This window comes from Coturnix japonica, chromosome 1 (assembly GCF_001577835.2).
Source record: "Coturnix japonica isolate 7356 chromosome 1, Coturnix japonica 2.1, whole genome shotgun sequence".
In the NCBI taxonomy this organism is placed as follows: domain Eukaryota; kingdom Metazoa; phylum Chordata; class Aves; order Galliformes; family Phasianidae; genus Coturnix; species Coturnix japonica.
Genome location: NC_029516.1, coordinates 11,471,425 through 11,496,078, shown reverse-complemented (window position 1 = coordinate 11,496,078; position 24,654 = coordinate 11,471,425). Strand labels below are relative to the sequence as shown.

At 36.2% G+C, this 24,654-nt stretch overlaps 2 protein-coding genes across 7 annotated transcripts in view; one reads left to right on the top strand and one right to left on the bottom strand.

Annotated features, from left to right (window-relative positions):
* CCDC146 (coiled-coil domain containing 146) overlaps positions 1-24,654 on the top strand; it is a 60,418-nt gene that overhangs the window by 6,304 nt on the left and 29,460 nt on the right. The window lies entirely within an intron of this gene.
* On the bottom strand, positions 6,475-12,604 carry FGL2 (fibrinogen like 2). Its single transcript, XM_015882966.2, has 2 exons — positions 11,890-12,604; positions 6,475-9,061 (listed from the first exon to the last, which is right to left on the bottom strand). The coding sequence occupies exons 1-2, from the start codon at positions 12,500-12,502 to the stop codon at positions 8,355-8,357; spliced, it is 1,320 nt and encodes a 439-aa protein (XP_015738452.1). The 5' UTR covers positions 12,503-12,604; the 3' UTR covers positions 6,475-8,354.

The following is a 24,654-nucleotide window of genomic DNA, read 5'->3' as shown; positions in this document are numbered from 1 at the left end:
CCTTAGCTACAGCAATGCAGATTGTGTCAAAATCAAATAATTGAAAATGTATATATTTTTGTTAATAGTTGATGCATGTTAACATCTGTAGCTTTCCTATCTTCTCTAATTTTTGTTCTAAGGCATAAGAATGTTTTATGAAGAAGGACCAAGCATATACTTCTTGCTGGAGATGGTGCACGTAACAGAAACCCAGGTTACTCTTTTCAGGGGGTGTGGCTTTAAGAGGTCACAATAGAGGTTGTTGTATTGATACTAGATTAAATCTTGGAATATCTTTCAAAATTTTCCATGTTAAGTATTTTCTATCATATTTTCTCTGAATTACTAGCTAGTCATTTATACTCTTGTAGCAGTAAATGCTTATCAGAAGGAACACCTTTTGATATTAAGATTTATTTGAGAACAAATATAGCCCTTCTGGCAGTAAACCTCCCAGCCAAACAAATCTTGTATTTCTCATGAAAATAGCAGAAGTTGCAATAAGTCAAGCTTGCAGAACTTTCTCCTTCATTTTTAATAACACATAGTAGCAGCGTTTAGTCATGTGGAGTTGGGAAAATCATTGAAAGCTGACTAGAGGTTTGAACAAAAGCCCCTCAGTCCATCATGAGTTGCTTCTTTTCATCAAGCATTTTTATTTATCACCAAGCTGACATCAATATATAACTCAGTACTTCCACTGCTGTTGGTTAGAAAACTGTCATACATTCAAAAAATGAACTTTCCACTTCTTTTTGCCTTTGCTGCTATGTCCTTGAAATAAAGACTTCTGCTCTAACACTTCTAATTGATTCTCTTGTCTTGTGTATCTTAACTCATAATCCTGTTCTCTTCTATTGTATGCTTTTAGAAATAAATAAATTTATATGATGTGAATAAGTTTAATGGAAAACTACACATTCTAGTACTTATTTGATGAAACAAATATGCCACTCGGATAAATACTACATAAAGATTCAATACATTTTGCTAGTTACTTTGGATTTTGTGCATTATGGTCTAGATGTATGCAATTTTATTCTCAAAAGCAACATGAATATATTGAATTTTGTCATGTCCATTATCTCAATTTTAAGATATATTAACAAGTTCATAAAATAAATATTCTACTAGAAACTGGCTTCAAAATAATGATGTCAAGCTAGTCTGTCTTTCTTTGCTTTAAAATTGCTTTCTTTTCCAACAGATCATAGAATCATAGAATTACCAAGGTTGGAAAAGACCTAAAAGATCTTCCAGTCCAACCGTTCACCCATTACCAATAGCTCCCACTAAACCATGTCCCTCAACACAACATCCAGTCATTCCTTGAACACCCCCAAGGTCGGTGACTCCACCACCTCCCTGGGCAGCCCATTCCAGTGCCTGGCCACCCTTTCTGAGAAGTAATATTTCCTAATGTCCAGCCTGAATCTCCCCTGCCTCATCTTGAAACTATTTCCTCTAGTCCTAAATGCTGAGATGTTACAATTATACATTTCACCTCTGTCTGCAACTCTCTTTATCCTTATGTCATAATTGTTACTTTACTTTCACTGCTATAACAACACAGAAGATACTGAAATTGCCATTTGCTTAGATAAAATGATGATCTGCTTACAAAATTGGTTGTTTCATCTTTCTGCTTTCAACGGCTATCCAAAACTCAGTATTCTTCGGGTTCTTTCAAGGAGAGATAAGTCTGAGAGACTAGTATCTTTTTATTCTGTCTAGTTAATACTGTTTGTTTATAAATACATACAGACTTCCTGAAGCCTACCTTTTTCATCTGTCAGCAGTTCTTGTTAGGTTTTGTTCAAGAGCAGTGTCTCTAAGCTTTTCTATGTTGTGCTTTCTCTCTCTTCCTTTTGCTGGTGTACTCTTGGCTTAGAAAGATGCATTAATTCTCTCAAGGGCATACATCCATTTTTAAAACAATTGTAGAAAAAGTATTCTACAATATTTATCTTGCGTATCTTTGTAGAAGACACTAGAAGAGAGTTATTCATTCTGTAAAATGCTTCTGAATAAAAATGACTTTATTATTTACTGCAGGCAGTGAATTGGTACCTTATTTGGAAGTTACCACAGTGATCCCTTTCTGCTAATGAACACAGTCCATTTGTGTGCTAAATCTGAACCTGCAGAAGAGCAAACTCCATTGGGAGATTTCTCTGGTTGGTCTGATGCAGACTGGTGTACTCTGTATTGTAGAATGATAAAATGAATTCTGCACCCTATATGAAGGCATCACCATATCTTCCATTTGCACTGCTTTTTTAAATGGAAATTGTCGCTATCATGAGATGCTACTTTTTGCCAGTGTCCAAGCATCATATTGCCATCATCCATCAGGAAGGAGAAAGAGCCTTCCACAATGCTGCTAGTGACTAGCAAATATTTTTCATCACTATTTTAAATCTTTGAAGTCCTTCTGAGGGTAAGGAACTGAACAGTCAGTTACCCCTGACTGCCAAGAGAAGAGAACTGTTATTAGAAGTGTTAATATCTGTTAACCAGATTCCTGGCTCTACTGGAAACACAGAGCAAAGTCTCCATGCTCACAGAAGTTGGAATAATGTAGTGACACAGAATTCTCAAACAAGTTTCACTTCTGCTGATGTGAAGCTGATTCATGTGGGTCTGTTAGCTGGAAGAGCTTTAAAGTCACAGAAAGACGCATAGGTTCAGTGCTTGAGTATGCTTCTTTTTCATCTGTTATTTGAACTTGGCTACAGCTTTCAAATATGAAGACTAAGATCTAATATTTTGCATATTTTTTTCTGCAGTATTCTAACATTTGACAATGCCACTCTAGAAAATGGAACATTCTATTCATTTGTTTATTTATCTTTGCTAAGAAGTTGGTTTTCAGTTCATTCTTACCTCAGGTTAAAAGGCAGATGTAAACAATGTATTTTTAGATTAAAATGTTATTATAACTTTAAATGGAACTTTTCCTATAAAAGCTGACTTGGTAGACTAAAATAGATTTCAGAAGTATATTCTGTAACCACAGCAGTGACTTATTTGTTTCAGTACTCCCCAGATGTGTATGTGCAATTATATATACATGTATACATAAATCTTAACACAACCATTGAACGCAAACAACATTTTATAACTTAAGCTGATCCTGGCACACTCCACATTACGTGCTTCAAGGGCTTCTGGCACTGCAGAGGAGCTATATAAATATGCTGGCACAGACAGCATATTTAGGGAGGACAGATGTTGTCTTCACCTCCAGCCACAGGAATCTAACCGTTAATTAAACAAACACTTTTTACTTTGTTGATATGGTCACTTAGAAAGTCAGTTAGGGACGATAATGTGGCTGTGAGCGTTCAGCTAGTAAGCAGTGTTCTGCATAGTGAATGTTAAACTCTGATTATGTGATGGGAAAATTGATTGATTGCTCTAATTGCTGGTAATACTTATCAGAAGCTGTAAAGGAGTGGGTTGGATTTACAGATGCCTTTAACCAACACAAACAAGAACAGACTCAAGGTAGAATGCTCTCTCTATAGAGAAACTCTTTTTGCCAGGTGAAATTGAGCATAAATAACCCCAGGAGGCTGTTGAGTATAATGAGGCTATCACAAAGCAAGTAGTGTTTCTGTTGATTATCAAACAGCATGTTTGAAAGTGAATGCCATTGTCAGTGTGTTCTTATTTTTTGCTGTCAAGTGCAGATCCGTGCCACACAGAGGAAATAGCTCCTGAAGGCACTAGGCTGGAGGAAATAGCCTGTAACTGCATTCTCCTCCTGCTCTTTCACCTTTCCACTGAAACTTCTGAGACTCTTGAGACTTAAAAAGACAAGTTCATTATTATCTTTTGTTCCAAAGCTATCTCCTTCTCCTTCTATTCTCACTCTAAATATGCATTTGAGACCAGATATCCCAAACTAGGGCACCCTTGTGTTAAAATTGGGAGCCTTTCTGGCCTTGGCTTAGATCACTGCTGTCAACACAGCTGTGTTGTGAGGAAACCAGAGCAATACTCATTTTGCTTATGTGTCCAGCCATGGAGAGTCATCACTTTTATAGATCTGGTTACTTACAATGTTAAAAAGTTGATTTCTAGTTTTCTAATTCAAAAAATCTATGTGTCCAAATGCTCCTAAATGAGTAGAACCTTTCAGATCTAAGCACTAATTATCTTTTGGTTTATAGAGGCTAAACTGCAGAGGTATGCACAGGGGCTTTTATTCTCTGTCCAAACAGAGGGATGGGAATTCCTGTTTCTCAGGGTGGATCCTACTTCTCTGTAAAAGTCATAAGTTCTGTGTAATTCTTAGAAATCAGCATGTAAAACATAATTGTCTATTGCATAATTCTGAATGCTGGCATACTGTTTGGGTAGAAGTGTACCTCTAGTTAGACCAACAGTTTGTCTTAATTGTATGAACATCGTTAGGTAACACTGAGAGCAGAAATAGATGGTAAACAAGGACTTCAAAAATAACTGATTCACATCCTAATCTCATGACTTGTTTGAGCGTTGGATGTGACACATCATCTTAAAACATCTTCTGTTTCTGGTTAACTCTGAGGCTGACGGCCAAATTCACTTCTGACAGAAATATTATAACCCCATAAAAGTTTCATTAAAGCTGTGAATGCATCCTGGCTGCTGAGTAGGTGGAGTGTTTGCATTTATCAGGGACTGTGAAAGGAATTTTTCTTTTAAACATATGTCAGCATTTTCAGGCCCGTGTATACCATATTGCTTTTACTTTATCTCTTGGGGAAAAAGAAGAAGACAAAACACATTTATAAGAATAGATTTATATATATATATTACTAGATTTATATGTATATATATGTAGATATAATTTTTTTTGGTAGGTCAGTTTTTAGTTCTTCTATCTGTCTCTAGGAGAAATTAAACACCTTTGCTGTTTGGTTTTGTTTTGTTTTTGACTTTCATGACGTAGAAATTAAGTTAACTTGGCGCTTTTAAAACTGATTGTGCTTTAGGTCATAAACATGATGTTCCAGGTATGTGTTTAAGAACCGTCTGAATTTCCTTCATACATAATTGTACGAATGCAAACTACAAGTTGCTCTTAGATCTTGCAGAAATATCTGCTGACTGCAGTGCTCTCCCAAAAACACAACTAAGGGAATATATTTGCAATAAAGGGACAGGGGAAACAAACAAACAAACAAACAAACAAAAACACATTAAAAAACCATCATTTCAGATCTTCAGCTCTTCAGATTAGGTTTTGCATCTGAGTCAAGGTAATCCCAGATCTCTATACGAGCTGGGAGAAAAGTTCCTTGAGAGCAGCCCTGAGAAGGACTTAGGGGTTCTGGCTGATGAAAAACTGAACATGAGCCAGTAGTGTGCTGCAGCTCAGAAGGCCTACAGTATCCTGGGCTCCATCAGAAGAGGGGTGGCCATCAGGGACAGGAAGGTGACGGTCCCTCTCTAGTCTGCCCTTGTAAGACTCCCCATCTGGAGTGCTGTGTCCAGGTCTGGGGCCCCAGCATAAGACTGTGGGAAACTTTTGGAGAGGGTTCATAAGAGGGCCATGACAGTGATACAAGGGTTGAAGCACTTCTCCTGTGAAGATAGACTGAAAGAACTGGGGTTGTTCAGCCTGGAAAAGAGATAATTGCAGGGAGACATCATTGGAGCCTTCTGGAACAGTTTACCCATAGAGGTTGTGGATGCCCCATCCCTGGAGGTGTTTGAGGACAGGTTAGATGGGGCCCTGGACAGCCTGGGCCAGTGCTTGGTTTAGTGGCTGGAACGCTGCCTGTAGCAGGGGGTTGGAATTGGAGGATCCTTGAGGTCCCTTCCAACCAAAGCCATTCTACGATTCTATGATATGATTGATTCTTTCCTGTTTTTCTCTGTTGTTTGTTGTTGTTTTTTAAACATTGCATAGAAGACAAAGACATTTACAGCTTGTTTGGATAAATTCACAGGCGGATTTGTGCTTTTTTTTGGGGGGGGGGGTGGAACTCATATGAATTTTGCTAAAAACCCACTGTTATTAATCTTCATTACTAATACTCACATTTAAATATTAGCAATATCAAAACCACAAGGTTTCCTTGTTATAATCTTTGTTACATAGACGCTTTCTGTACACTAAAATACATGTTTTTAATTATTAAGCCTCAGAGACCAAGTGCTCTGGTTTGTATATAAAATTGTATGCTTTAATTTTGTGTGTTATTATCTATTCTCACTCTTTCCTAAAACTTAAATGTTTTCGAAAATGTGCGTAATTAAAATAGCAGGTTAAGTTTCTGTCTCCTGTTTCATGACAAAGATACATGTTGTATAAACACTTGATTAGGCAACCAATTTTTTCCCTTCCAAAATTTGAATAACCTCAAGAAGAGACTATGCATTATCTGGCAGCTGGATGGATCCATTAAGAATTATTGTTAACAGCAATTCAAAAAATCAGTAAACCATTTATGAGAACTTTTTTCTTAGTCCCCATAAAAATTTATGACAAGTGTATGGCTTTAATAGAGTGACAATTTTATTTACAACAAGGAAAAATACAAAATAAAGCTTGCAACAAATAGATGGAGTTACACTTTATAATGCTAATACACATTGCTGGAAATTCAGCTACAACAGTTCCAGGCAGACTTTCTTTCTTTTTTTCTTTCTTTCTTCTTTTTCCTTTTTTAATTTTTTTTTTTAATTTTTTTAAGAAGTTTCTCAAGTCTTTGTAGTTGACATCTGTCACATTTGTTTATCCTGATGAAATCCCTTTTTTACAATTTTTCCTTTTAGCATGATAAAAAAGTAATAGTTTCTCTCTCAACAAATTAGCAGGAAAAAGACATTTTCAAGTAGAAGCTTATAGATAGTGTAAGTCATACAGAGCTAGTTACCATGTAATGAATAGGAGAAAATTGTGCATTTCGTGCAAAATTATTAAATATAATCATACACAATTACATATCTGCTCTTCTAACCAGTATTTCATAAATTGCTTTTTTATTGATTTTTTTAGACAAAGCATTTTATCACAAAATAAATATTCTATGACTTCAAAACATTTTCAAGCACAGGTTATACATCTTACAATTAAAATCTTCCATTAGTCTTTAAAACTGAAATACAATAAACCAAATTACACTTCACACTGAAATATCCTTCAAAGTATTTACTCTCTCAAATATATATATTAATACTCTGCTATTTAGTAATCGCCACTTTTCTCATGTCCATAGCTTATAACCATGATAGTTCTGGATATTATCTTAAAAACAACTAAGGTGTGATTTGTAAAGTTTTAGGCCAGATGTGCACTCATGGGTTTGTTAGCACAATTCTGTTGTTTACAAAGCCAACAAATGACTCTTATAGCAAGAAAATGCTATACCAGTAAAAACCATACTTTTACCAGCAAAGAAATACAGTGTTTGCATATTCTATCTGCATCTGAGAATTGCTATTAGTTATATAGCAAGATACCTCATGCTAAGATAATTAGTATCTACTCTCAGAATATTAGTCACCATAATTATAAACCTGTCTTTTCTATCATAGACAATAAGTATGTGTAGGCAAATTTGTGCTTGTATCTACAATAGAACTAGAATAACAGTTTCTTTAAATTGCACTTCCCAGAGTACATGAAAAGTGCATTGTTTCTTTCAGTATGTTTTAGAAGAAAAAAACCCTCTGCATATTTTCTTTTCTGAGTCTAATGGCCAGTGGTTTACTCATGTTTCTTAGATTGCAAATCAGTACTCAGAAAATGGGAAGAATGCAATCTTGTGTTACAAAATATAATTTATGTATAATTTAAGACCTTACAATACGTATAGTGAGAAGTACTTAAATAAGAGCTTGAGTCTCTACAGGTGTCATCTTGCAATATTTGGCTCACCTAAAAGATTCAGAAAGGAAAGCAAAATGTATTTCTTGTAGGTATTTAAAGGAATTAATAGAAACACATTTTTGAGGTTGTGAAGGAATGATAATAGAAAGTGTAGGGCAAGATCAGAGTTACAATGTTTCATACTAAGTGTTTAACAAATCAGTATGTTATCAGGGTACCTCTGAGTTATATCCAGGTAAAAATGCAGGTGTTCATTCAGATACAGTTTGTAGATGTATCACATACAGTAAAAGCACCAAAAGCAATGCTTAGAATATTTATGTTACAATACCACAACTTAACCTATGCTAATTTTTAGCATCAATTGTCATCTTTCATACATTATATGGAAAACACCATCTCTAAAAATGCATGTGGAAATACATTACTTTGTCTAGAACTATGTTATGACAAATACGACTAAATATTTGAATTCTGAATATAATACTGAGTATGATCTTGAGTGCAACCCAATGCAAACTAGTTAAGAAAAGGTTTAAAATTATGGTGCAAAACTTTTGGGTCTGATCATGATTTTTACTGATTTAAAGGATTGCTTGTATCCACTGGGAGTATCATCAGAAATACCATGCCACGTGCCCCAGAAAATTCCATTGCGAACGCCTTTGTATTTCTTGTGGTAGTACTTGCCGTTGAGGTTGGCAGACAAGCACGCATCGAACCACCAGCCAGAGCTGTAGAATGCGCCACAGTTCCCTGATGCGTACCTATCATTGTCCTTGTCAGGAGTTGTGAAGAACTTCTGGTCATGGTTGTAATGCTTGCTGTAGTGGAGAGCATCTCCTGCTGTGCCGCTGTAGCCGTGAACGCTGAGACGATACTTCAGGTACTCGTTGGCCACATAGAAATAGTGGTATTTGGCATATTCTTTGATACCATTGAAATCTTCAAGGTCAATTCTCAGCTGCATTTCCTGGCTTTTTGTCAGGAGGTGAATTTTGTCGTTCCCCAGCCAAAACTCCCTGCTGAGGTTACCAAAGCCATGTTTGTAGTCATTCCATGTTCTGTTGAAGTTAGTGCTGCCATCCTGACGCCGTTGCAGCACCGTCCAGCCGCCTCCCTGTGTTTCCATGTCACAGTAGACTTGGAAGGTGCCATTTCTGGGGTCAGGGGTAATTGGGTAGATACCACTACTCCTTTTGCCTGCTGCATAATGATCTGCACAGTCTCTCTGCATTACTTGTATAACTGGTGGAAAAACAGAGATTTTCAGATTAAACACAGCATCAGTTAAAAAACAAGCAAAAATTTTATCCAGACTGATGTGGCCTACAGAATATGTGGCTCTTTTTCTTACAAAGTTTATTATTTCCACAGCCATGGTTAAATAAGAAAAGTCAAATATTAACTAAAGTTGTCCATTATTTTGCCATGATTTTAGACTTGGATCTACCTTTAGTACATCTAATCAGTGAAGACCAAGAAATCTGTTTGGAAGAGGTAAAAGCATATGTTCAGTCTTTTGGATTGGACTTCTAGATAGGAAATAGTGTTACCACAGTTTCAGTTCTAGGAACATACTTTTTCCCCATCAAGTTTACTCTGTAATAGATATCAGTTAGGATCTCTGCATCAAATGACTACCAGAAACCATTTAAATGGCGTTCTTTCTTTTAAGTCAAAACTGGCTAATTGAGTGTCACATCTTTGAGTTCCATTGTTCTCCTTTTCTCTACCCTTTTCCTCATCCTTTCATCATCTCCAATAAATTCATACCAATGTCTTCAGTCCATATTTCTAAAGCTTGCTCCTTTTGTTTGATAATATTTCACTGTATACCATCACACTGTGTCTATAATTCAAATCTTTATCTGGCAGTGTGTCAGAGAAAAGCTTTGTTCATACGGTAATAACTTTAAGCTGGCTGTTTTTCAATAGCCACAGTTTGATTCAGAACACTTCATCATTAGGAATCTTTCATGTGTTAATATTACAATAATTAAGGAAGCAGGAGAAATGTTATAGAATTATCTCATCTATTGTAGTAATACTGGAATTCCTAGAAAGATGAAGCTACAAAAGTTATGTGCTTTCCTGTGTATGTGGCATTGATGGCTTTAAAGTAAGGAAAAAGGTTTGGTATCTGCCATTAACACAGTTTTTCCCCTTCTCAATGATATTTTTTACTCACACGAAAAACAACCCCAGATGTTTCCTGCAGAGTAAAAATCCACTTTGTTATCTACTAACTTAGTAATGACTTTGTGTTCAGTGGCATTCAGAATGCACTGTACTATAATTCCGTGTTCCTAAACAAATGATGGAGACCTTTCCATCTGTCAGTTCTGAGTCGAGTCAAAACCATTTAGACACTGTTCCTCTCTGTTGTAGCTTTGAATTTAGGAATATGCTCATTTGTAGAATTGAATACTGTATTTTTACAGGAAAAGTCAAACAAGCCAACTGCTTTTTGTAAGGCATAAATATTGTCAAGCTGCAGCAGGGGATGAGGCTCGGGGCTCCTTGTTTGCTAGTGCAGAAAACTGGACATTTATGAAAGCATAAAGTGTAGGAATCGGAGAGTTAATGACCACATCTGAGTTCACAATAGATTCTCATTTATTTCACTGAACTTTGTGTAAAGTGTTTACTGAACTAAGGTGCAGAGCAGATATTGACAGGGAGTATTAATTTCAGCTAAAATGCATTTTATAACCCAATTCAATTCCTATTAAATAAAGTTATGCTGCTATTTTCAGAAGAGGTAGGAAAAACTTTTATGTGTAGCTAATTTTCTATTTATTACATCAGTTGCTGTAAAATGTAAGGAACATCTACATGAGTGTGTGATACTGAATAGTACCCAACAGCTCAGTAAGAGAGATGAACATCTAAACTACTGCGCCTGAATGTGATTCACTGCCCATTATCAATAGACTAGATACCATTCATTCCTTCTGTTAATGTTTTATATCTGAATTACAGTAATTAATTTGTACTTATTTGTATCTGTTTGAATCTGATCGTTGCTATAGTTAAAGCATTACTTTTGTTATTATTCATTTGCTCTTATTGCTCTTTTGGGAAATTCAGATGTTCATACACTGTAGCATCTGCACAGGCTTCAGTTTTCAGTTTTTCAGTTTTTTAAGGGCAGACAGAAGAACAGTTTCATTTTGAAGTGGAAATGCTAAACCACAGGGACTTAAAAACTGAAGTGCATTCTGTTATGTCTATGTTTTGACTGTAGAGACCCCTATCTTCACATTTTTGATATCTAAGTGCTAGAATGCACTTATAATCTTGTGGATATTTCTTGTTTGCAGTAGTTCTTATATGTTATAGAAAAACTACATGACCTTGCAAAAGCTATTTTAGTCGTACTTTCTGAATGGTGAACATCAGGAAGATAAAAAGTGAAAGAAAAAGCACTTGTCTGTGTTGACACTTCTTGTTTGCTATTTTATATTACTTAAATATCAGCATCATACTAAAGGTTAAGCATTAAAATGGTGCTGTGTATATTACCCACTTGAGAAGTACTGTTAATAAGCTTCCTTAGGGAAGCCTTTTTGATTTTTGCTGTGATGTTAGAAAACTTAATTTTCCATCTGTTATGAACTAAACATTTTACTAGATTCACTTGATATTTAGTAATGACTTGCAGACCATTTCAGAATAGCTGCAGTTTCACGTTGAAAAAAAACATGCAGTATTATCAGGCATACCTAAGGAGGAAATTTTCCCCTTGACAGCCAAAGAGAAAATACAGGTAGATTGCTGATATTTGATATCCTTAATAAATGATGTAACCTAATACCTTCATTTTTCATGTTTGCTCATTAGAAAGGGGGAAAAAATGCCATAGCAGGAACTGAACACCTGTAACTCTCAGTAACCCTCTAGTGGCAGCTGGAAAGTTGCACAGGAATATAAACTGTAAATGCAAAAATACTTATTTTGTAAGGTTAGAAGCACAGATATTTGCTTAACATATAGTTGATTTCTTTACCTAATATTTGTAAAATGCACAGAAAGCGTATGTTGCAGGTATTAAGAACAAACAGGTTACATACCAGGGCTTGGCTGCATTGCTGGACATTGAGAAGAGCACTTGTTATCAAGACTGTTCACAACAAACGTCAAATTAGCAACTTTGCTGTCTACATAATGTTCTACATTGTTCATATTCACGAGACTCATCTTCTCTAAGCGGCCCTGCAGCGTCTGAATCTGGTTCTTTGCATTTTTTAGGCTGGTTGCCATTCTGTTCACTTTGCTTTGCAGTTCCTTTACTCTGTTATCTTGGATTTCTGCTGGAGTTTCTGCATTAGGTGGCAGGAATTCATTACTGCTGTCTCTTTCTTGGTTGTCATCTGCCTGCAGCTTGCAGTCCTGGCAGCACTTCTTCAGCTTGTTTACTGCTTCTTTAAGGGTCTGTACTTCCTTGAGAGTCTTCTCAATCAGTCTGAATTGTTTGGGTAGCTGGATGGTCATTGGCGGCAGGTTTATCTGATACGGACAGTCCTCTCCTTCATCACAATTCCCATTAGTTTTCAGCTTTACAGGACAAGTACCGGTTGTTTTTTCTTCCTTAGCATCCTTTTCTTCCTCTAAAACAACTGCAAACACATTTGTTAAAGCCAGGAGAGCTGTCTTAAGCAAGACTAAGTAAACAAGCTGCTTCATGTTTGCAGAGAAACTCGCAGTATGAGGAAGTATGCAAAAGTGGAACAACTTTATAAGGGCAGCTTGAAGCCTGTGAGTTATCAGACTGCCTGCACTGTTCTCAGAAATGGGTGGGAGTTCTTGCATCACAAGCGATATTAATAGCAGAGCAAAGTAGGTAGTACTTGGCAAAAGTAGCGTGTTTCAGTGATTGCTTCTGACTCAGAACTTGTGCATGTAGGCAAAATGATGGAATGCATGTGTGCTGATCATTTATGCAGCGTAATTTCTCGTATGCAGATTTGTTTGTTTGCTTGTTTGTTTGTTTAGTGGGTTTATTAGTTCTGTGTTATAATAGTCTCTTAACATCTGAGTCTTAATATTTGAGTTTCTAAAACTCTTTTAGGAAACTGGACTCTTGTTCTACCACAGCAGGTGGAGAAGGTGAGAATCAACCCCTTTTCCAGTCTGAGCCTTATTACAACAATAGTTTCCCTTACACTGAGCCCCCTTCTTTCTAAACTTTTTTTAACTGGTTAAAGTATTCAAGAAAATTAAATTCCATAGCATGTTGAAACACATCTACTTTTGGTTCCAAGTACTTTTCAATACAGAGTCACTATGAAAAGAGAACAAGAAGCTTTTTTTTTTTTTTTTCCCCAGTTCTGCCTAGCACTGTCTAGAATATCTGCAATATTCATCATTTGTATGGGGCCTCACAGTTACAGTTCATTGTTATCTGATTCTGAGAACTGCTGATTGAACATTTATATGCAAAAGCAAGAGAATTTTAAACCCACAGCACCTCCTTGGGGTTCTAGATGTTGGCTTAGATAGCGAGAAAACCCAAAACAAAACCTGGTGATCTGAACGATGCCCCAAATTCTAAATCTAAAGTCAGGCTGATTGCTGAGGCAGGAGCTCATATGGGCCCATCAGTCTGGAGGATTCCTTTCTGTATTCCTGCTTTTTTTTTTTTTTTTTTTTTTTTTCCTTTTATTATACCTTGTATCAGCTTTAAGAGTTATTCATGTACTTCGCCTGACTAATCAAACCAAACAGGATATTTCAGCTGCAGGTGACACTTTACATCTACTTCCTTATTTCTGTTCTACAACCACCTTTACAAGTCTCACATGGCCCTTACTCAGTTTTAATGATTTAGGACTTTTTCCTTGTGCCTGAAAGTAGGGCTGAACGGACACGTCTTTGTGCTGTCATGAGCCAAATAACTTGCATGAGTAAAGGATATTTACACCAGTTCTTGTTGAATTAGTCCAACCCAAATAATTTTCCTAAAGCCTATTTGCATTTACTCATACTACAGATTAATTATTAACCAGACAGTCACACACATACTCCAGAAGTTCATGATCTCTGGAATGTTACTCATTATTATAGAGCCCACAGGCAAATATTGACAATACAGAAGGGAGGCTTGTTTGGCCTTTTGTTTTGTTTTTAAGGCACAAAAGAACAAACAAAAAAACCCAACTAATTGTCTTACTTGCTAAAGCAAGTCCTTCCGTTCTCTGCATAATGTAATCATCTGTGCATTCTGCTGGGAGATGGGCTTTAAACCTATCTTTCTCCAGTTCCCCAGCGGTGAGGTCTCTGGACAGCAAGATGGATGTAAAACAATGTCATCACTTTGATTTTGTTAAAGATACATCAGGCAGAAATGAAATGGAAATATACATAGCAGCTGATGAAATTAAGTTTTCTAATTAGTGAATAAAATTTTAGAATTTTCATTTGCTTGATATGAACCTACACTTTTCTCTGCCAGACTAAAATCAGGTTAATAAAGCCTTACTCTCCTGCATGGCTGCTATTGCCAAACTAAAGAAAGCTACACCAGCCTGTTTTGAGGAGCATGAGAAATACAAGAGTCCCTAAATCCTTGATATTTGGTATGTTATATTTCTTTTGTACATTGCTGTGCATTCAGCTTGCAGTGAGTTCTACAGCCTGTTGTGTGACCTCAGATTGGACAAATTTATTTGTCTGTAAAATTAATAATAATTATATTTGTAGGCTACATCTTATGAATTGGCTTGAAATGTTTACATAAATATTAAAGATTATTACAAGTCTATTATGCTGCACTGAAAGTGTCATCAGGGCTGAATAATTTCAGGAAGGGCAGACATTTCTAAGCAATGCTGAATGTCAACTGTAAGAAAGATCAGATAGTAACACGGTGGTATCAAACCCTTTGAATATCTTTGTCTTAAGACATTCATTCCTTGCTCCCTTACATGCCTTCATTTTGGGATGTTTACTTCCTCATTCAGATGAGGTTTTTGTAATCCTGAGATGCTTTGCTGTCATCCTGATTTTATTGTTAGTTTGGTGCTCTCCTGCTGTATTACCAGCTGCCTGTTTGGACTGTGAAAGAATCCTTTCCATCAGGTAACTGTATAGTTCTCCTACTTGGAAAGCACTTGTTATTGAGAACCAGACTTTCTTCCCATTGTATGAGGGAATGTCCATTTCCAACAATTTGACTGGCCTCGATTCTTCCTTTAGGAATTCAAAGTACTACATACAGACTTTTATTTGTAATCCATGCCTCTTATTGTCCTGGATATAAATGAAACAATCTTTAAAAATTGAGATTTTCTAAGTCTTTGCCCCTAGAAGTGTAACTTAGCAATCTTACACTGTAAAGAGCTGAAGTAGCTTAGCTAATGGTAAAAGTAATTAATGAGCGAAATAAAGACCAGATCAAAATAGAACTGCAGAGTTTATTTATGAGCAATGTTCTTCTCAGACGGGGCTTTTCTAGATCCCTAGAGTGTTCTGTATAACAACTACAGCTTCAAGTAGTTAAGCAATCACAAGGTCCAAACAAGAATCTTTAAGACATTTTTTCCAGCTGTATAAAGATCCAGCAGAAAAAGTGGATGATCACAAGTGAGAATTTTCTATCAAGGTTTTTTGTCTGGTAAAAGGTCCTTTGTGTAGCTTTTAATTCCTTTCAGTCTACCTTTCAATAATTTATTTATCTTTCTGTGTACTGAAAAGAGTTCCTAATCTTACAGACATATATTCCTGAAGATAAGGGAAGTAGCACAGAGCTCAGGATATTTTTAAATGCTACTGAAGATTTTAATTCCATTCCCAGAGCTGCCCAATGGTTGTGAGGTTAAAGCAGTAATATATTTTGGTTTGATGAACTTGTCTTACTTAGGGCTGTTTATTCAATATTTATCAAAATAGAATAGCCATTTCCCATGGTTTTTTGGAGCAAGTTTTGTTGTATTTTCTGGCAGATCATGGAATGTAGGTCTAACAGAAAATAAGAAAGTCAAGACTGCAAGCAGATGTTCATTGAGCCAGTGACTAAGGCAATTTTAAACACTACAGCTTGCCATGTGACTTCCAACATTATGCTGGGAGCTACCATCTCCTGCAGCAGAGCTGAAAAACACCCTGGTTTGTTTAAGCAGTGTGAATGAACAAACCTGAAGCACATTTGAGCTCATTCACATAAACTGTTTCTGTGGCAGAGGTGGGAGGTGTTGAGATTCAACTACTGCAGTAATGTTTTGTTGGTTTTGTTTTCAGATTTCAGTGGTTCTGTTTTTGCAGGATACTGAGAAACGCTCTTTGGTGGTTTATTTTTCATTGAAGGATGTCTGACGGATCCACACATAATAAAAATATTAAAGCTGTAGAAATCCTGCATAATGTAACGTAGTGCTTTACCTACCATAGCAGGGTATATTAATGTATTTCATTTATGCCTTTACATGACCCCAACTTTCAGTGTTGTCTGGTTTATGCAGCAACATCTGTATGTAGCTTGTCTGCATGTAGTACTTTGCAGCAGACTACGAGCCTTTCAGTGGTGTATTGCTATAAAAGACTCCATATCAAAACAAAGAATGTAGCTATTAATCTTTTCTTCAGGTTCATCTTTCTTAGCATTTGACTTTTGTCTACTGGGTTACTGGGTTGTTTTATGGATAACCAATGTAATTCAGTCACATGGATAACCAATGCAATTAAGTCAGTTTCTTCTAGACAGCAAAGTTCAAAGAGACATAAATTCTGTGCCTTCTCTTTAAGAAATAACAGTGCACCACATTTGAATGCAGCTATATCATCTTATTTGTTGCATTTAATTTTTTAGAGAAATAGAAAAGGGCAGAATTTTTAACCATTTCATAAAATACCAAAAAAAAACTTCTTAAAATACTTACATTATTTTCAGCTCCTCAGAACCTGAGAAGAAAGCTTCCAGTCACTTAGTGTGTTGTAATGGGCCCAAGCATTTGTTTAAATTATTTGGAAGTATCAGACACAAACAAGTCAAACACCAGCAAATATCCCTAGCTCTCCTCTTCTAAAGGATGAAAGTGATTCTCTGGAGACTATTAACCAGCACTGTGGATAGAAATTCAGGAGTCACAGCATGGTTTCAGCATGCTTGTACCTGTTCTCACCCTGCGGTGTAGACATAGTCTCTGAAAAATCATTAGGAGACAGTGCTGCTTTCTCCCTATGCTAATACCAACTGTCCAGTAAGTGTCCAAACACTGTGGGCAAAGAGGAGTTGACAGAGATACAGAGCTTTCCTTTCAGTGTTGAACATTTGCTCTTTTTCTTCTCTAAATGTTTAAACATTTAAATATTAAAAGCACTAAGAGGAGCTCTTCAAATAAACAGCTTAGAAAATTCCAAGCCTCACACAGCAGGTTGGCACCAAGAGCCACTTGCAAAGTGGCCAATACTGTACTGAAATCCTGTGTGTACACAAACTATGAAAGATCTTGATCCCTGGATTTTTTTCTGTTGTCTCATAATATAAGACAAAATACTTGTTTGAAGAGACATTTCAAATGTTTGAAATAAGAAAAAAATAATATCAAGCGCTGGATTATTTTATGCGATAAAAGAACAGTAAGTGTAGTCAGAATGCCTTGCTGTAACTAAACAACCCTCAGCTTGGAAGGAAGAGGTGGAAAATGGTATTGTCTTGTTTAAGCTTGGAATACATGTTAGTTATTTTGCAGTATCTGCACGCTTAATTAGAAACACGTGTTGGCTCTATCATTTCTCTGAAATGCATGAGTTTTAGGGAATATTGAAACTAAGTCTTTTCTAGGAAGCTTGCAAATAATTCCCTTTCCTTATGTTATGAGTAATCGATATTACACTATTGCCTTTGTGACTGATATATTTAACCTCCATTCTTTTCTTGATGTATGTTTTTCAAAAGCATGTGAGGAATTAGCTCAATATTCAGACTGCAGAATCTTAAAGCATGGCTTAGTTTTATTATTTACAGGGAGTTCTGAAAGAAGTTTAGAACCCTTGAAATTCAAAAGTGGGAAAGTCAGTGTTCTTATAGTTCTTATTTACATCATCTTGGAGTTAAAGAAAATGCATTTTAAAATCACAGGTGAGTTTCTTGATGTACCGCTTTGAGGTAACTCACAGAAACATTGAATAAAATCTACTAAAACTGAGAAAGTAATTGTGGACAAATTTGAACGTACTGAGAGATGGATTTCTCTGGTTTTGCTCACATGAAAGTGTACCTTATTTATCAGGTAGGTGCTCTCCTTTCTACACTTTTATTTCCCATTCGTATTCTGATGTCTGTTTCTTATCAGCATCTTATCTACACCTGCCTACTGCCTCAGAAAAACTAGAGTGGTCCCATGTGAGGAGCTAGTGAACCTGAAGTCAAGCTGTTAGCATACGAAAGAACTCCCTGAGATCCAGTGTATTCTTGGATATTGCTCACTTTTTCCTGGAATTTTCTGCAAGAGATTTTCAAGAGATCTCTGATGAAGAACTGTTGTTAGAAAGCTTATTGCTAGTAAGGTTATAGGAAAGAGTTATGCAAGTGTACGGAACAGCTATTTAAGCACAAGTGATTTTGGTTTTTGGCATAAGTATTCTTCCGTTTTACTCATGGATTCCTGTACCTAAAAAGTTCTTGTCCTTTTCAGCAAAATCTTTATCCACAATCTTTATCGTAGGGCAGGTTACGCAGAACCGGTATTATTTCATTAATTCACTGATTGAAGGAAACAAATCTATTGCTTTTTAATTTGTTCAGTTTTGCTCCCAATACAAAGTAACACAAAAACAAAACAAAACAAGCAAAAAAAAATAATAACAAAATTGGAATATCCCACTCAGTGCTGTGTAATTTATTTAGTTACATATAAGTAAAAGAAAGGGAACGTAATAGTATAAAATTAATATAACATAAAAATTAAGTTAAAAGAGAAAGGTTAAAGTAAATCCAGTAAAAAGATTCATTTTCCTATTTTTTTATATAATTACTTTTATGGGAGTATGAGGATAAAAGTAAAGAAAAATGTCCAGGCAACCACCTTCAAGCAGCAGCCAAATCTTCATCCAGTTTCCAATAATCCTCTATTCAGATAAGGAAAATGTATTTTAGCATACCCAGACTATCCAGCAAATTTGGGTCTCTTTAAAAATATCTGAAGTCCCGTTGTACTGTATAATTAGAAAGAAAAGCTGAGAAAAGCAAAATACAGTTTAGATTAACTGATACAAACAGGACTGGAAGGCTCAACAGTTACAGAACTGGCTGCACACCAAACTGCAGACTTCAGATTCACTCCAGCCTGTGTAACCGAGTGATGTCAGTTCTTTCCAGAGCAATGTAGTTAACACAGGACTGAACAAAGACACCTTCAGTTGTCATTGACAAGCTCTTTTTTTTCTCTCACTACTCGAGCTTCTCACTCACTTTTTCCTTGTTTGCAATAGAGACCATTATTAATTCAGCAGAAGACAGCTACTATATTAGTTAGAAATGTGTGATCTTATAAGCAGCAAAATGAACTATGACTGCATCTTGGGGAATGGGAATATTCACTATAATCTCTTACTTAAACACTGGACTTTTGTCTTGTATGCACCTTCTTGCTTTTTTTTACCTTAAAGTGGCCAATGCAGATCCAACAAAGTCAGAGAATATTATCACAAACCTTTGTTTAGAAATGTTTGTATGTGTGGAGGAATGTAAATATCATAGGCTGTTTTATCCTTAGTTGCTTTAATTGTGTGTTGTTGAATGATGACGTTCCTTGAACTAAGTTGTGACCTTACTTCCCTGAAGTTAAAACCTGGAAACTCACCTATAGTAATTACTGCTGAAGTTCACTGCTGTTTTTGTTGTGTCTGTTGTTTATAGAATCATGGTTTGGGTTGGACCTCGAAGACCATGTAGTTCCAAATTCATGCTGTAGGCAGGGACACCTCCCTCTTGGCCAGGTTGCTCACAGCCCCATCCAGCCTGGCCTTGAGTGCTTCCAGAGAGGGGGCATCCACAGCCTCTCTGGGCAGCCTGTTCCAGTGTCTCACCATACTCACAGTAAAGAATTACTTCCTAATATCTAGTCTAAATCTGCCCTCTTCCAGTTTAAAGAGTTTAAAGTTTAAAACCATTTCTCCTTGTCCTGTTACTACATGCCCTGATAAAATGTCCTTCCCCAGCTTTCCTGTAGGCCCCTTCAGGTACTGGAATGCCACTATGAGGTCTTGGAGCCTTCTCTTCTCCAGGTATAAAAGCCCCAGCTCTCTTGGCCTGTCCTTTTGGGAAAGGTGCTCCAGCCCTCTGATCATCTTCATGGACCTCCTCTGGACTCTGGGGTCTAATGCCAACTTCTATAGGAGACATTAAGGCACTCTGGGAAGCATCTCTCCTCCAAACCCCTAGGGTGTTAGGCACCTTGTACATCTATTTCCACATAGCCTTCTTTCATGCACACTTGTAATGTTTTATACTATATTCTAACTTAAACATGGTCTTGTTAATGATTGTATATGCTTTCTATAACAGATATGGAAACAGTATTCATTTTGTTTAATTGTTGATAGATAGAGTATAACTTTATATAATGTTTACAAAATTAATATAATCAGATCAATATCAGATGCAGATTTTAATTATGCAGCTGAGATAGTCTCTATTTACATTGCTGCAGCAATGTGTCAGGTTACATGTAATGGTTCTTAACGATCAAATATACACTAATGGAAGTGTAGATGCACTTAGAATTGCACATACATGTATATTTAACTTATGTTAGTTGACTGACATTTTTACCATGATACATAATCCTGGCTGGGATAGAATGATGTTTATACTCCATCTATCCCCACAGCCAACATCAGTTTGCTATAGAGAAACAACATTATTATGCTTAAGAGTTAATTTTCTTACTTATCATGTGTTAAAATACGCCTTTTATGACAAAAAAGACAAAGGTGACCCTAATACAAGTTAGACAGACTCTCAAAGGAAAATATGACTCATCCATTGTCAACATTCAAAAATAGAAGTAAAAAGAAATATTTATGAATTCTAGTTCCAATTTAGCTTTCAGTGTTTAAAAAAAGACATAAAAGAAAGAAATCTAATGCTGAAGTTGAGTAATAAAGCTGTACAAATGTTTTATATTGTGGCATCGGGTTATAAAAAAGACTTTTTATATACTTCTCTGAGATCCAAATGCAAAACCTGTAGTTTACAGAGGCAGATGGCATCCAGGAATTCAGTATATGGGTTTAATGTTCCTGGTTGAGATTTTTACTGTTCTGACTTAGAAAGAATTACTGTTATACCTCGTATGGCTTTACAGGTTCTGTTAGAAATACTACCCATGTCTCTGATTTCAGAACAGAATCAGTCTGTAAGCCAAGGAAAGGAAGACTATTTATACAGAATTAACAAGCAGATTAAAGTATGTCAGGACTCACGGCAGTGAGTTTTTTTCCCTTCCATGGTTGTATTTGTACAGTCCATACAAATAAAATGGTGGAAGCTTTTCTTTGACTTTATTCAGAGACAGGTAACCATTCCTAGCACAGATCAGTGGAGTTTGTGAGGCAGGGAAATCTTTCAGTTTTATTACAGTTCTTCTGGACTTTGTCTACAATGTACTTCTTAAAGCTGTATTCTGACTAATCAGTTCAGAGCTTAACATTTCAGCTAAATCAGTTTAATTTATTTTTTTCTACTGTTAATATTTATATTGGCTTTACCAGAATTCAGATTTTTTTTTTTTAAATGTTAAATAGAAAAAGAATGCTGATTACATCTTATATACTATATGGGATAAAACCTACTGAAAGCTTAAACACATAAAGTTACTGACATGACTTAAATTCTGATTCCAACAGCTTCTTTTAAGGCCAAATGAACATAAGCAGAAAAGCAAGATGTGAATTTGTGTATGTTTTGATTTGAAGGTTGTGTACTAAGAGTCAGTGTTTCGACAATTAGCTAAGCAAATAATGCTCACTCTTTCTGGTATCCCTATTTAGGTCAGTTCATAAAAGTAAAATTTCTCCTCATGAGTACAGATTTGTCCTGAATCATTGCCCTCAGATTTCTCCACATGGTTTTGTTTGTTTGTTTGTTTTTTGGCTAAAAATTAACTTAGATTATATTGTTCTCCACCATAAAATTTTTACCGTTGTAAATAAAAATATGGGAAAGATAAGTGATGAGATGACCTGGAACGGAATGTCAGGGCCAAAAGCATGTCCCCGCAGAAGAAAATATGCAAGGTCTGCAATTACAAGCCATAAAGGAAAAATGTATTTCTGTTCTATGGAATAATAAAATATGCTGAGGAACTCTGGAGAAATACAAAAGCATAGTTAACATACTTTAAATTTGAACACTATGTGAATCCAAGGTCATTTTCAACTTAAGTTAAACCCATGAATTGGGTCTTGTTATGGGGTAAATCAAATCTTTAGCAATAGCAGTGCAGAAGACTAAATACTACTGGAATGAAGAGTAACTCAATATCATATGCTAACGAGGAGACGATTTTACATGATTTTACTTTCCTCAGAAAGAGAAAGCAGTTTGTTAAGAGTGAATACTTTGATAACTTGGTGAAGTTAGTTGACACCAAGTCACATCTGAAAATTCCATTGGTTAAATGAAGGTAATTTGAATTTGTGCTATTCCTGTAACTCAGTAGTAAATCCTGTATCTATATATATATCATATATATCTATGCCTATAATGAAGAGTATATTTAGGTTAGTGTTTTTCTTTCTTTCTATTCCTTGGTGTTTGAATGAAACTCATTGCTTGAAAAAGTCAGTCAGTCATTTTATGTCATCTGTCACGAGTTTCTGAAGAAAGAATCACAGATGTTCAGTCAGACTAGCAAGGTAATGAACATGTGACTTTGCCATCTCATGTTAATTGCAGGAAACACAGTGAAAATCATAGCCTAAAGCAGTTAAGAACACTGTGATTGACCCTAAAAGACAAATATTTATGTTCAGACTGGCTGTACAGTCTTTCATGACTGTGTCCATACTTATGTTTGTGTTTCAACATTTACATTGGTACTTTAGAACGTAGCTCATCCTTGGTTAAACCAGTGGCATCCACCTACATTTGACAGAAATATTCTGCTGTTTTGTAGCTATTTTATACTTCTTTCCATATCCCATGACAACAGTTTAGTACAATGTGTATGCTCTTCATGACTATGTACCATGTACAAAAAATATATTTCAGCCTCCTTGTTGCCTACATGATGCTGACATTAAGCTAGAGTAAGTCCACAACTGCAAGAGATTTGCTTCAGGGCAATTTTACCTTAAAAAACCTTAATTGTGATTACTAATAGACCATGCTTTTTACCATGATTATAGAAAGGTGTAAGGAAAACAGCCTATGCTTTCCTCTTTCTGGACATTCAGTGAATTTTTGGGACTAACCACTGATTTAGATAACATAGTTCCTGAGGTTCACTTCATGCACACATCATCCACTACCACAGATGCAGGAAAAGAAGTCTTGAAGGCAGTGTGTATCAATATATCAGGGCATCATCCCTCATCTGGTTTTATCACCAGATAAATTTTCTTCTGCTTTTCTGCATTTATCACCAGACAATTTTTTTCTGTAGTTGACTCACACCCTTCTTCCCTTCTTCAACAAATATTTTTCTCCTCAAGCTGCACCATCTTTCCTCCCTTTCTTTCCCTGCTTTCTTCCCAAGACTCTTGGATAAAACATATTGCTGGGATTCAGTAATAAATCTTTGGATCCCAGGTAAAGTGATGGTAATGGGAACTGTATGGTGATGACAGTTTCCACAACTATAACCCCATTTTGACATGGTGGTTATGCTATCCTTACAGCCTGCCTTATGAAGTTTTCAATAGGTGTCTCCACACTGTGTAGGAACTTTTTGGAACAGACTTTTTACCTCTGAACTGAAGTGTGAAATTAAGTGTAAGACATGTAGAGAAATGATGCGTATAAAGGAGAAAACACAGACTCAAGGATGTGTAGATTTATACCTGAGGAGATGTTCATGACCTGTGTCTGCAGTGAGAAGCTAAGCGGGAATTAAAATGGAACTCAGAGTCATAGATAAGTTGTACATGAGGAAAATACAGTAATGAGATAATACCTAATTAGAACAATGATACTTTCACATGAGGCTAATGAGGGGGTGGAGTTGGGGGAATATTTTCTTTCTCACAGAAGAGTTAATCAGTACTGTGAACCCAAGTGAGCAGCATCTTAAGCTTGAAAAAGATGCCAAAATAAATATCTGAGGGCTGCTTATCTTTAATCTTGTGCAAAGAAATGAAAACCAGATTAGATCTGCTTTCCTTTTCTCAGGGCTATATAAAATAAAGATTGTCCTTGTTATCCTGAAAAATCTTAAATAAATAAATAACTCAAACATCTATCAACATAATATATGCTTCCTCTGGTACATTCACATGAGGTCTGCTGCCCGACTGGAGGACTAATTATGGACAGTTTCTCCTTGGTATTCAAGAAAAAGGCTTCTACAGAATAGGCCACATGTGAGTCTTAGCTCACTTTGGGAAAAGGCATTTCTCTGCGAGCCTGAAGGACTAAGGGACATAGGGACTTTTGGGCTTCTCTTGCTGCTGCATCAGAAGACAATTAAGATTTGTTTCTTATTTCAGAAAACCTGCTCAACCACAACTTTGGCAGATTTCTGTGAAACTGCAGATCTGACTTGCTGCCCCAAAAGGGTGGCCATGGCCTCCATGAACACAGTACCACTTCAATAGAGCCAGATCGGGTGGCACTGCACTGCTGCTGTGGTTTCTCTCATTGTCAAAATTGGGCCCATAGTCTATTTCCTACTTAT

Excerpts from the sequence above, each read along its gene's own strand:
- FGL2 (XM_015882966.2), bottom strand. The coding sequence starts at position 12,502 with ATGAAGCAGCTTGTTTACTTAGTCTTGCTTAAGACAGCTCTCCTGGCT. Across the intron at positions 9,062-11,889 it reads AGCAATGCAGCCAAGCCCTG|TTATACAAGTAATGCAGAGA; the intron begins GTATGTAACCTG and ends TTTTTCCACCAG.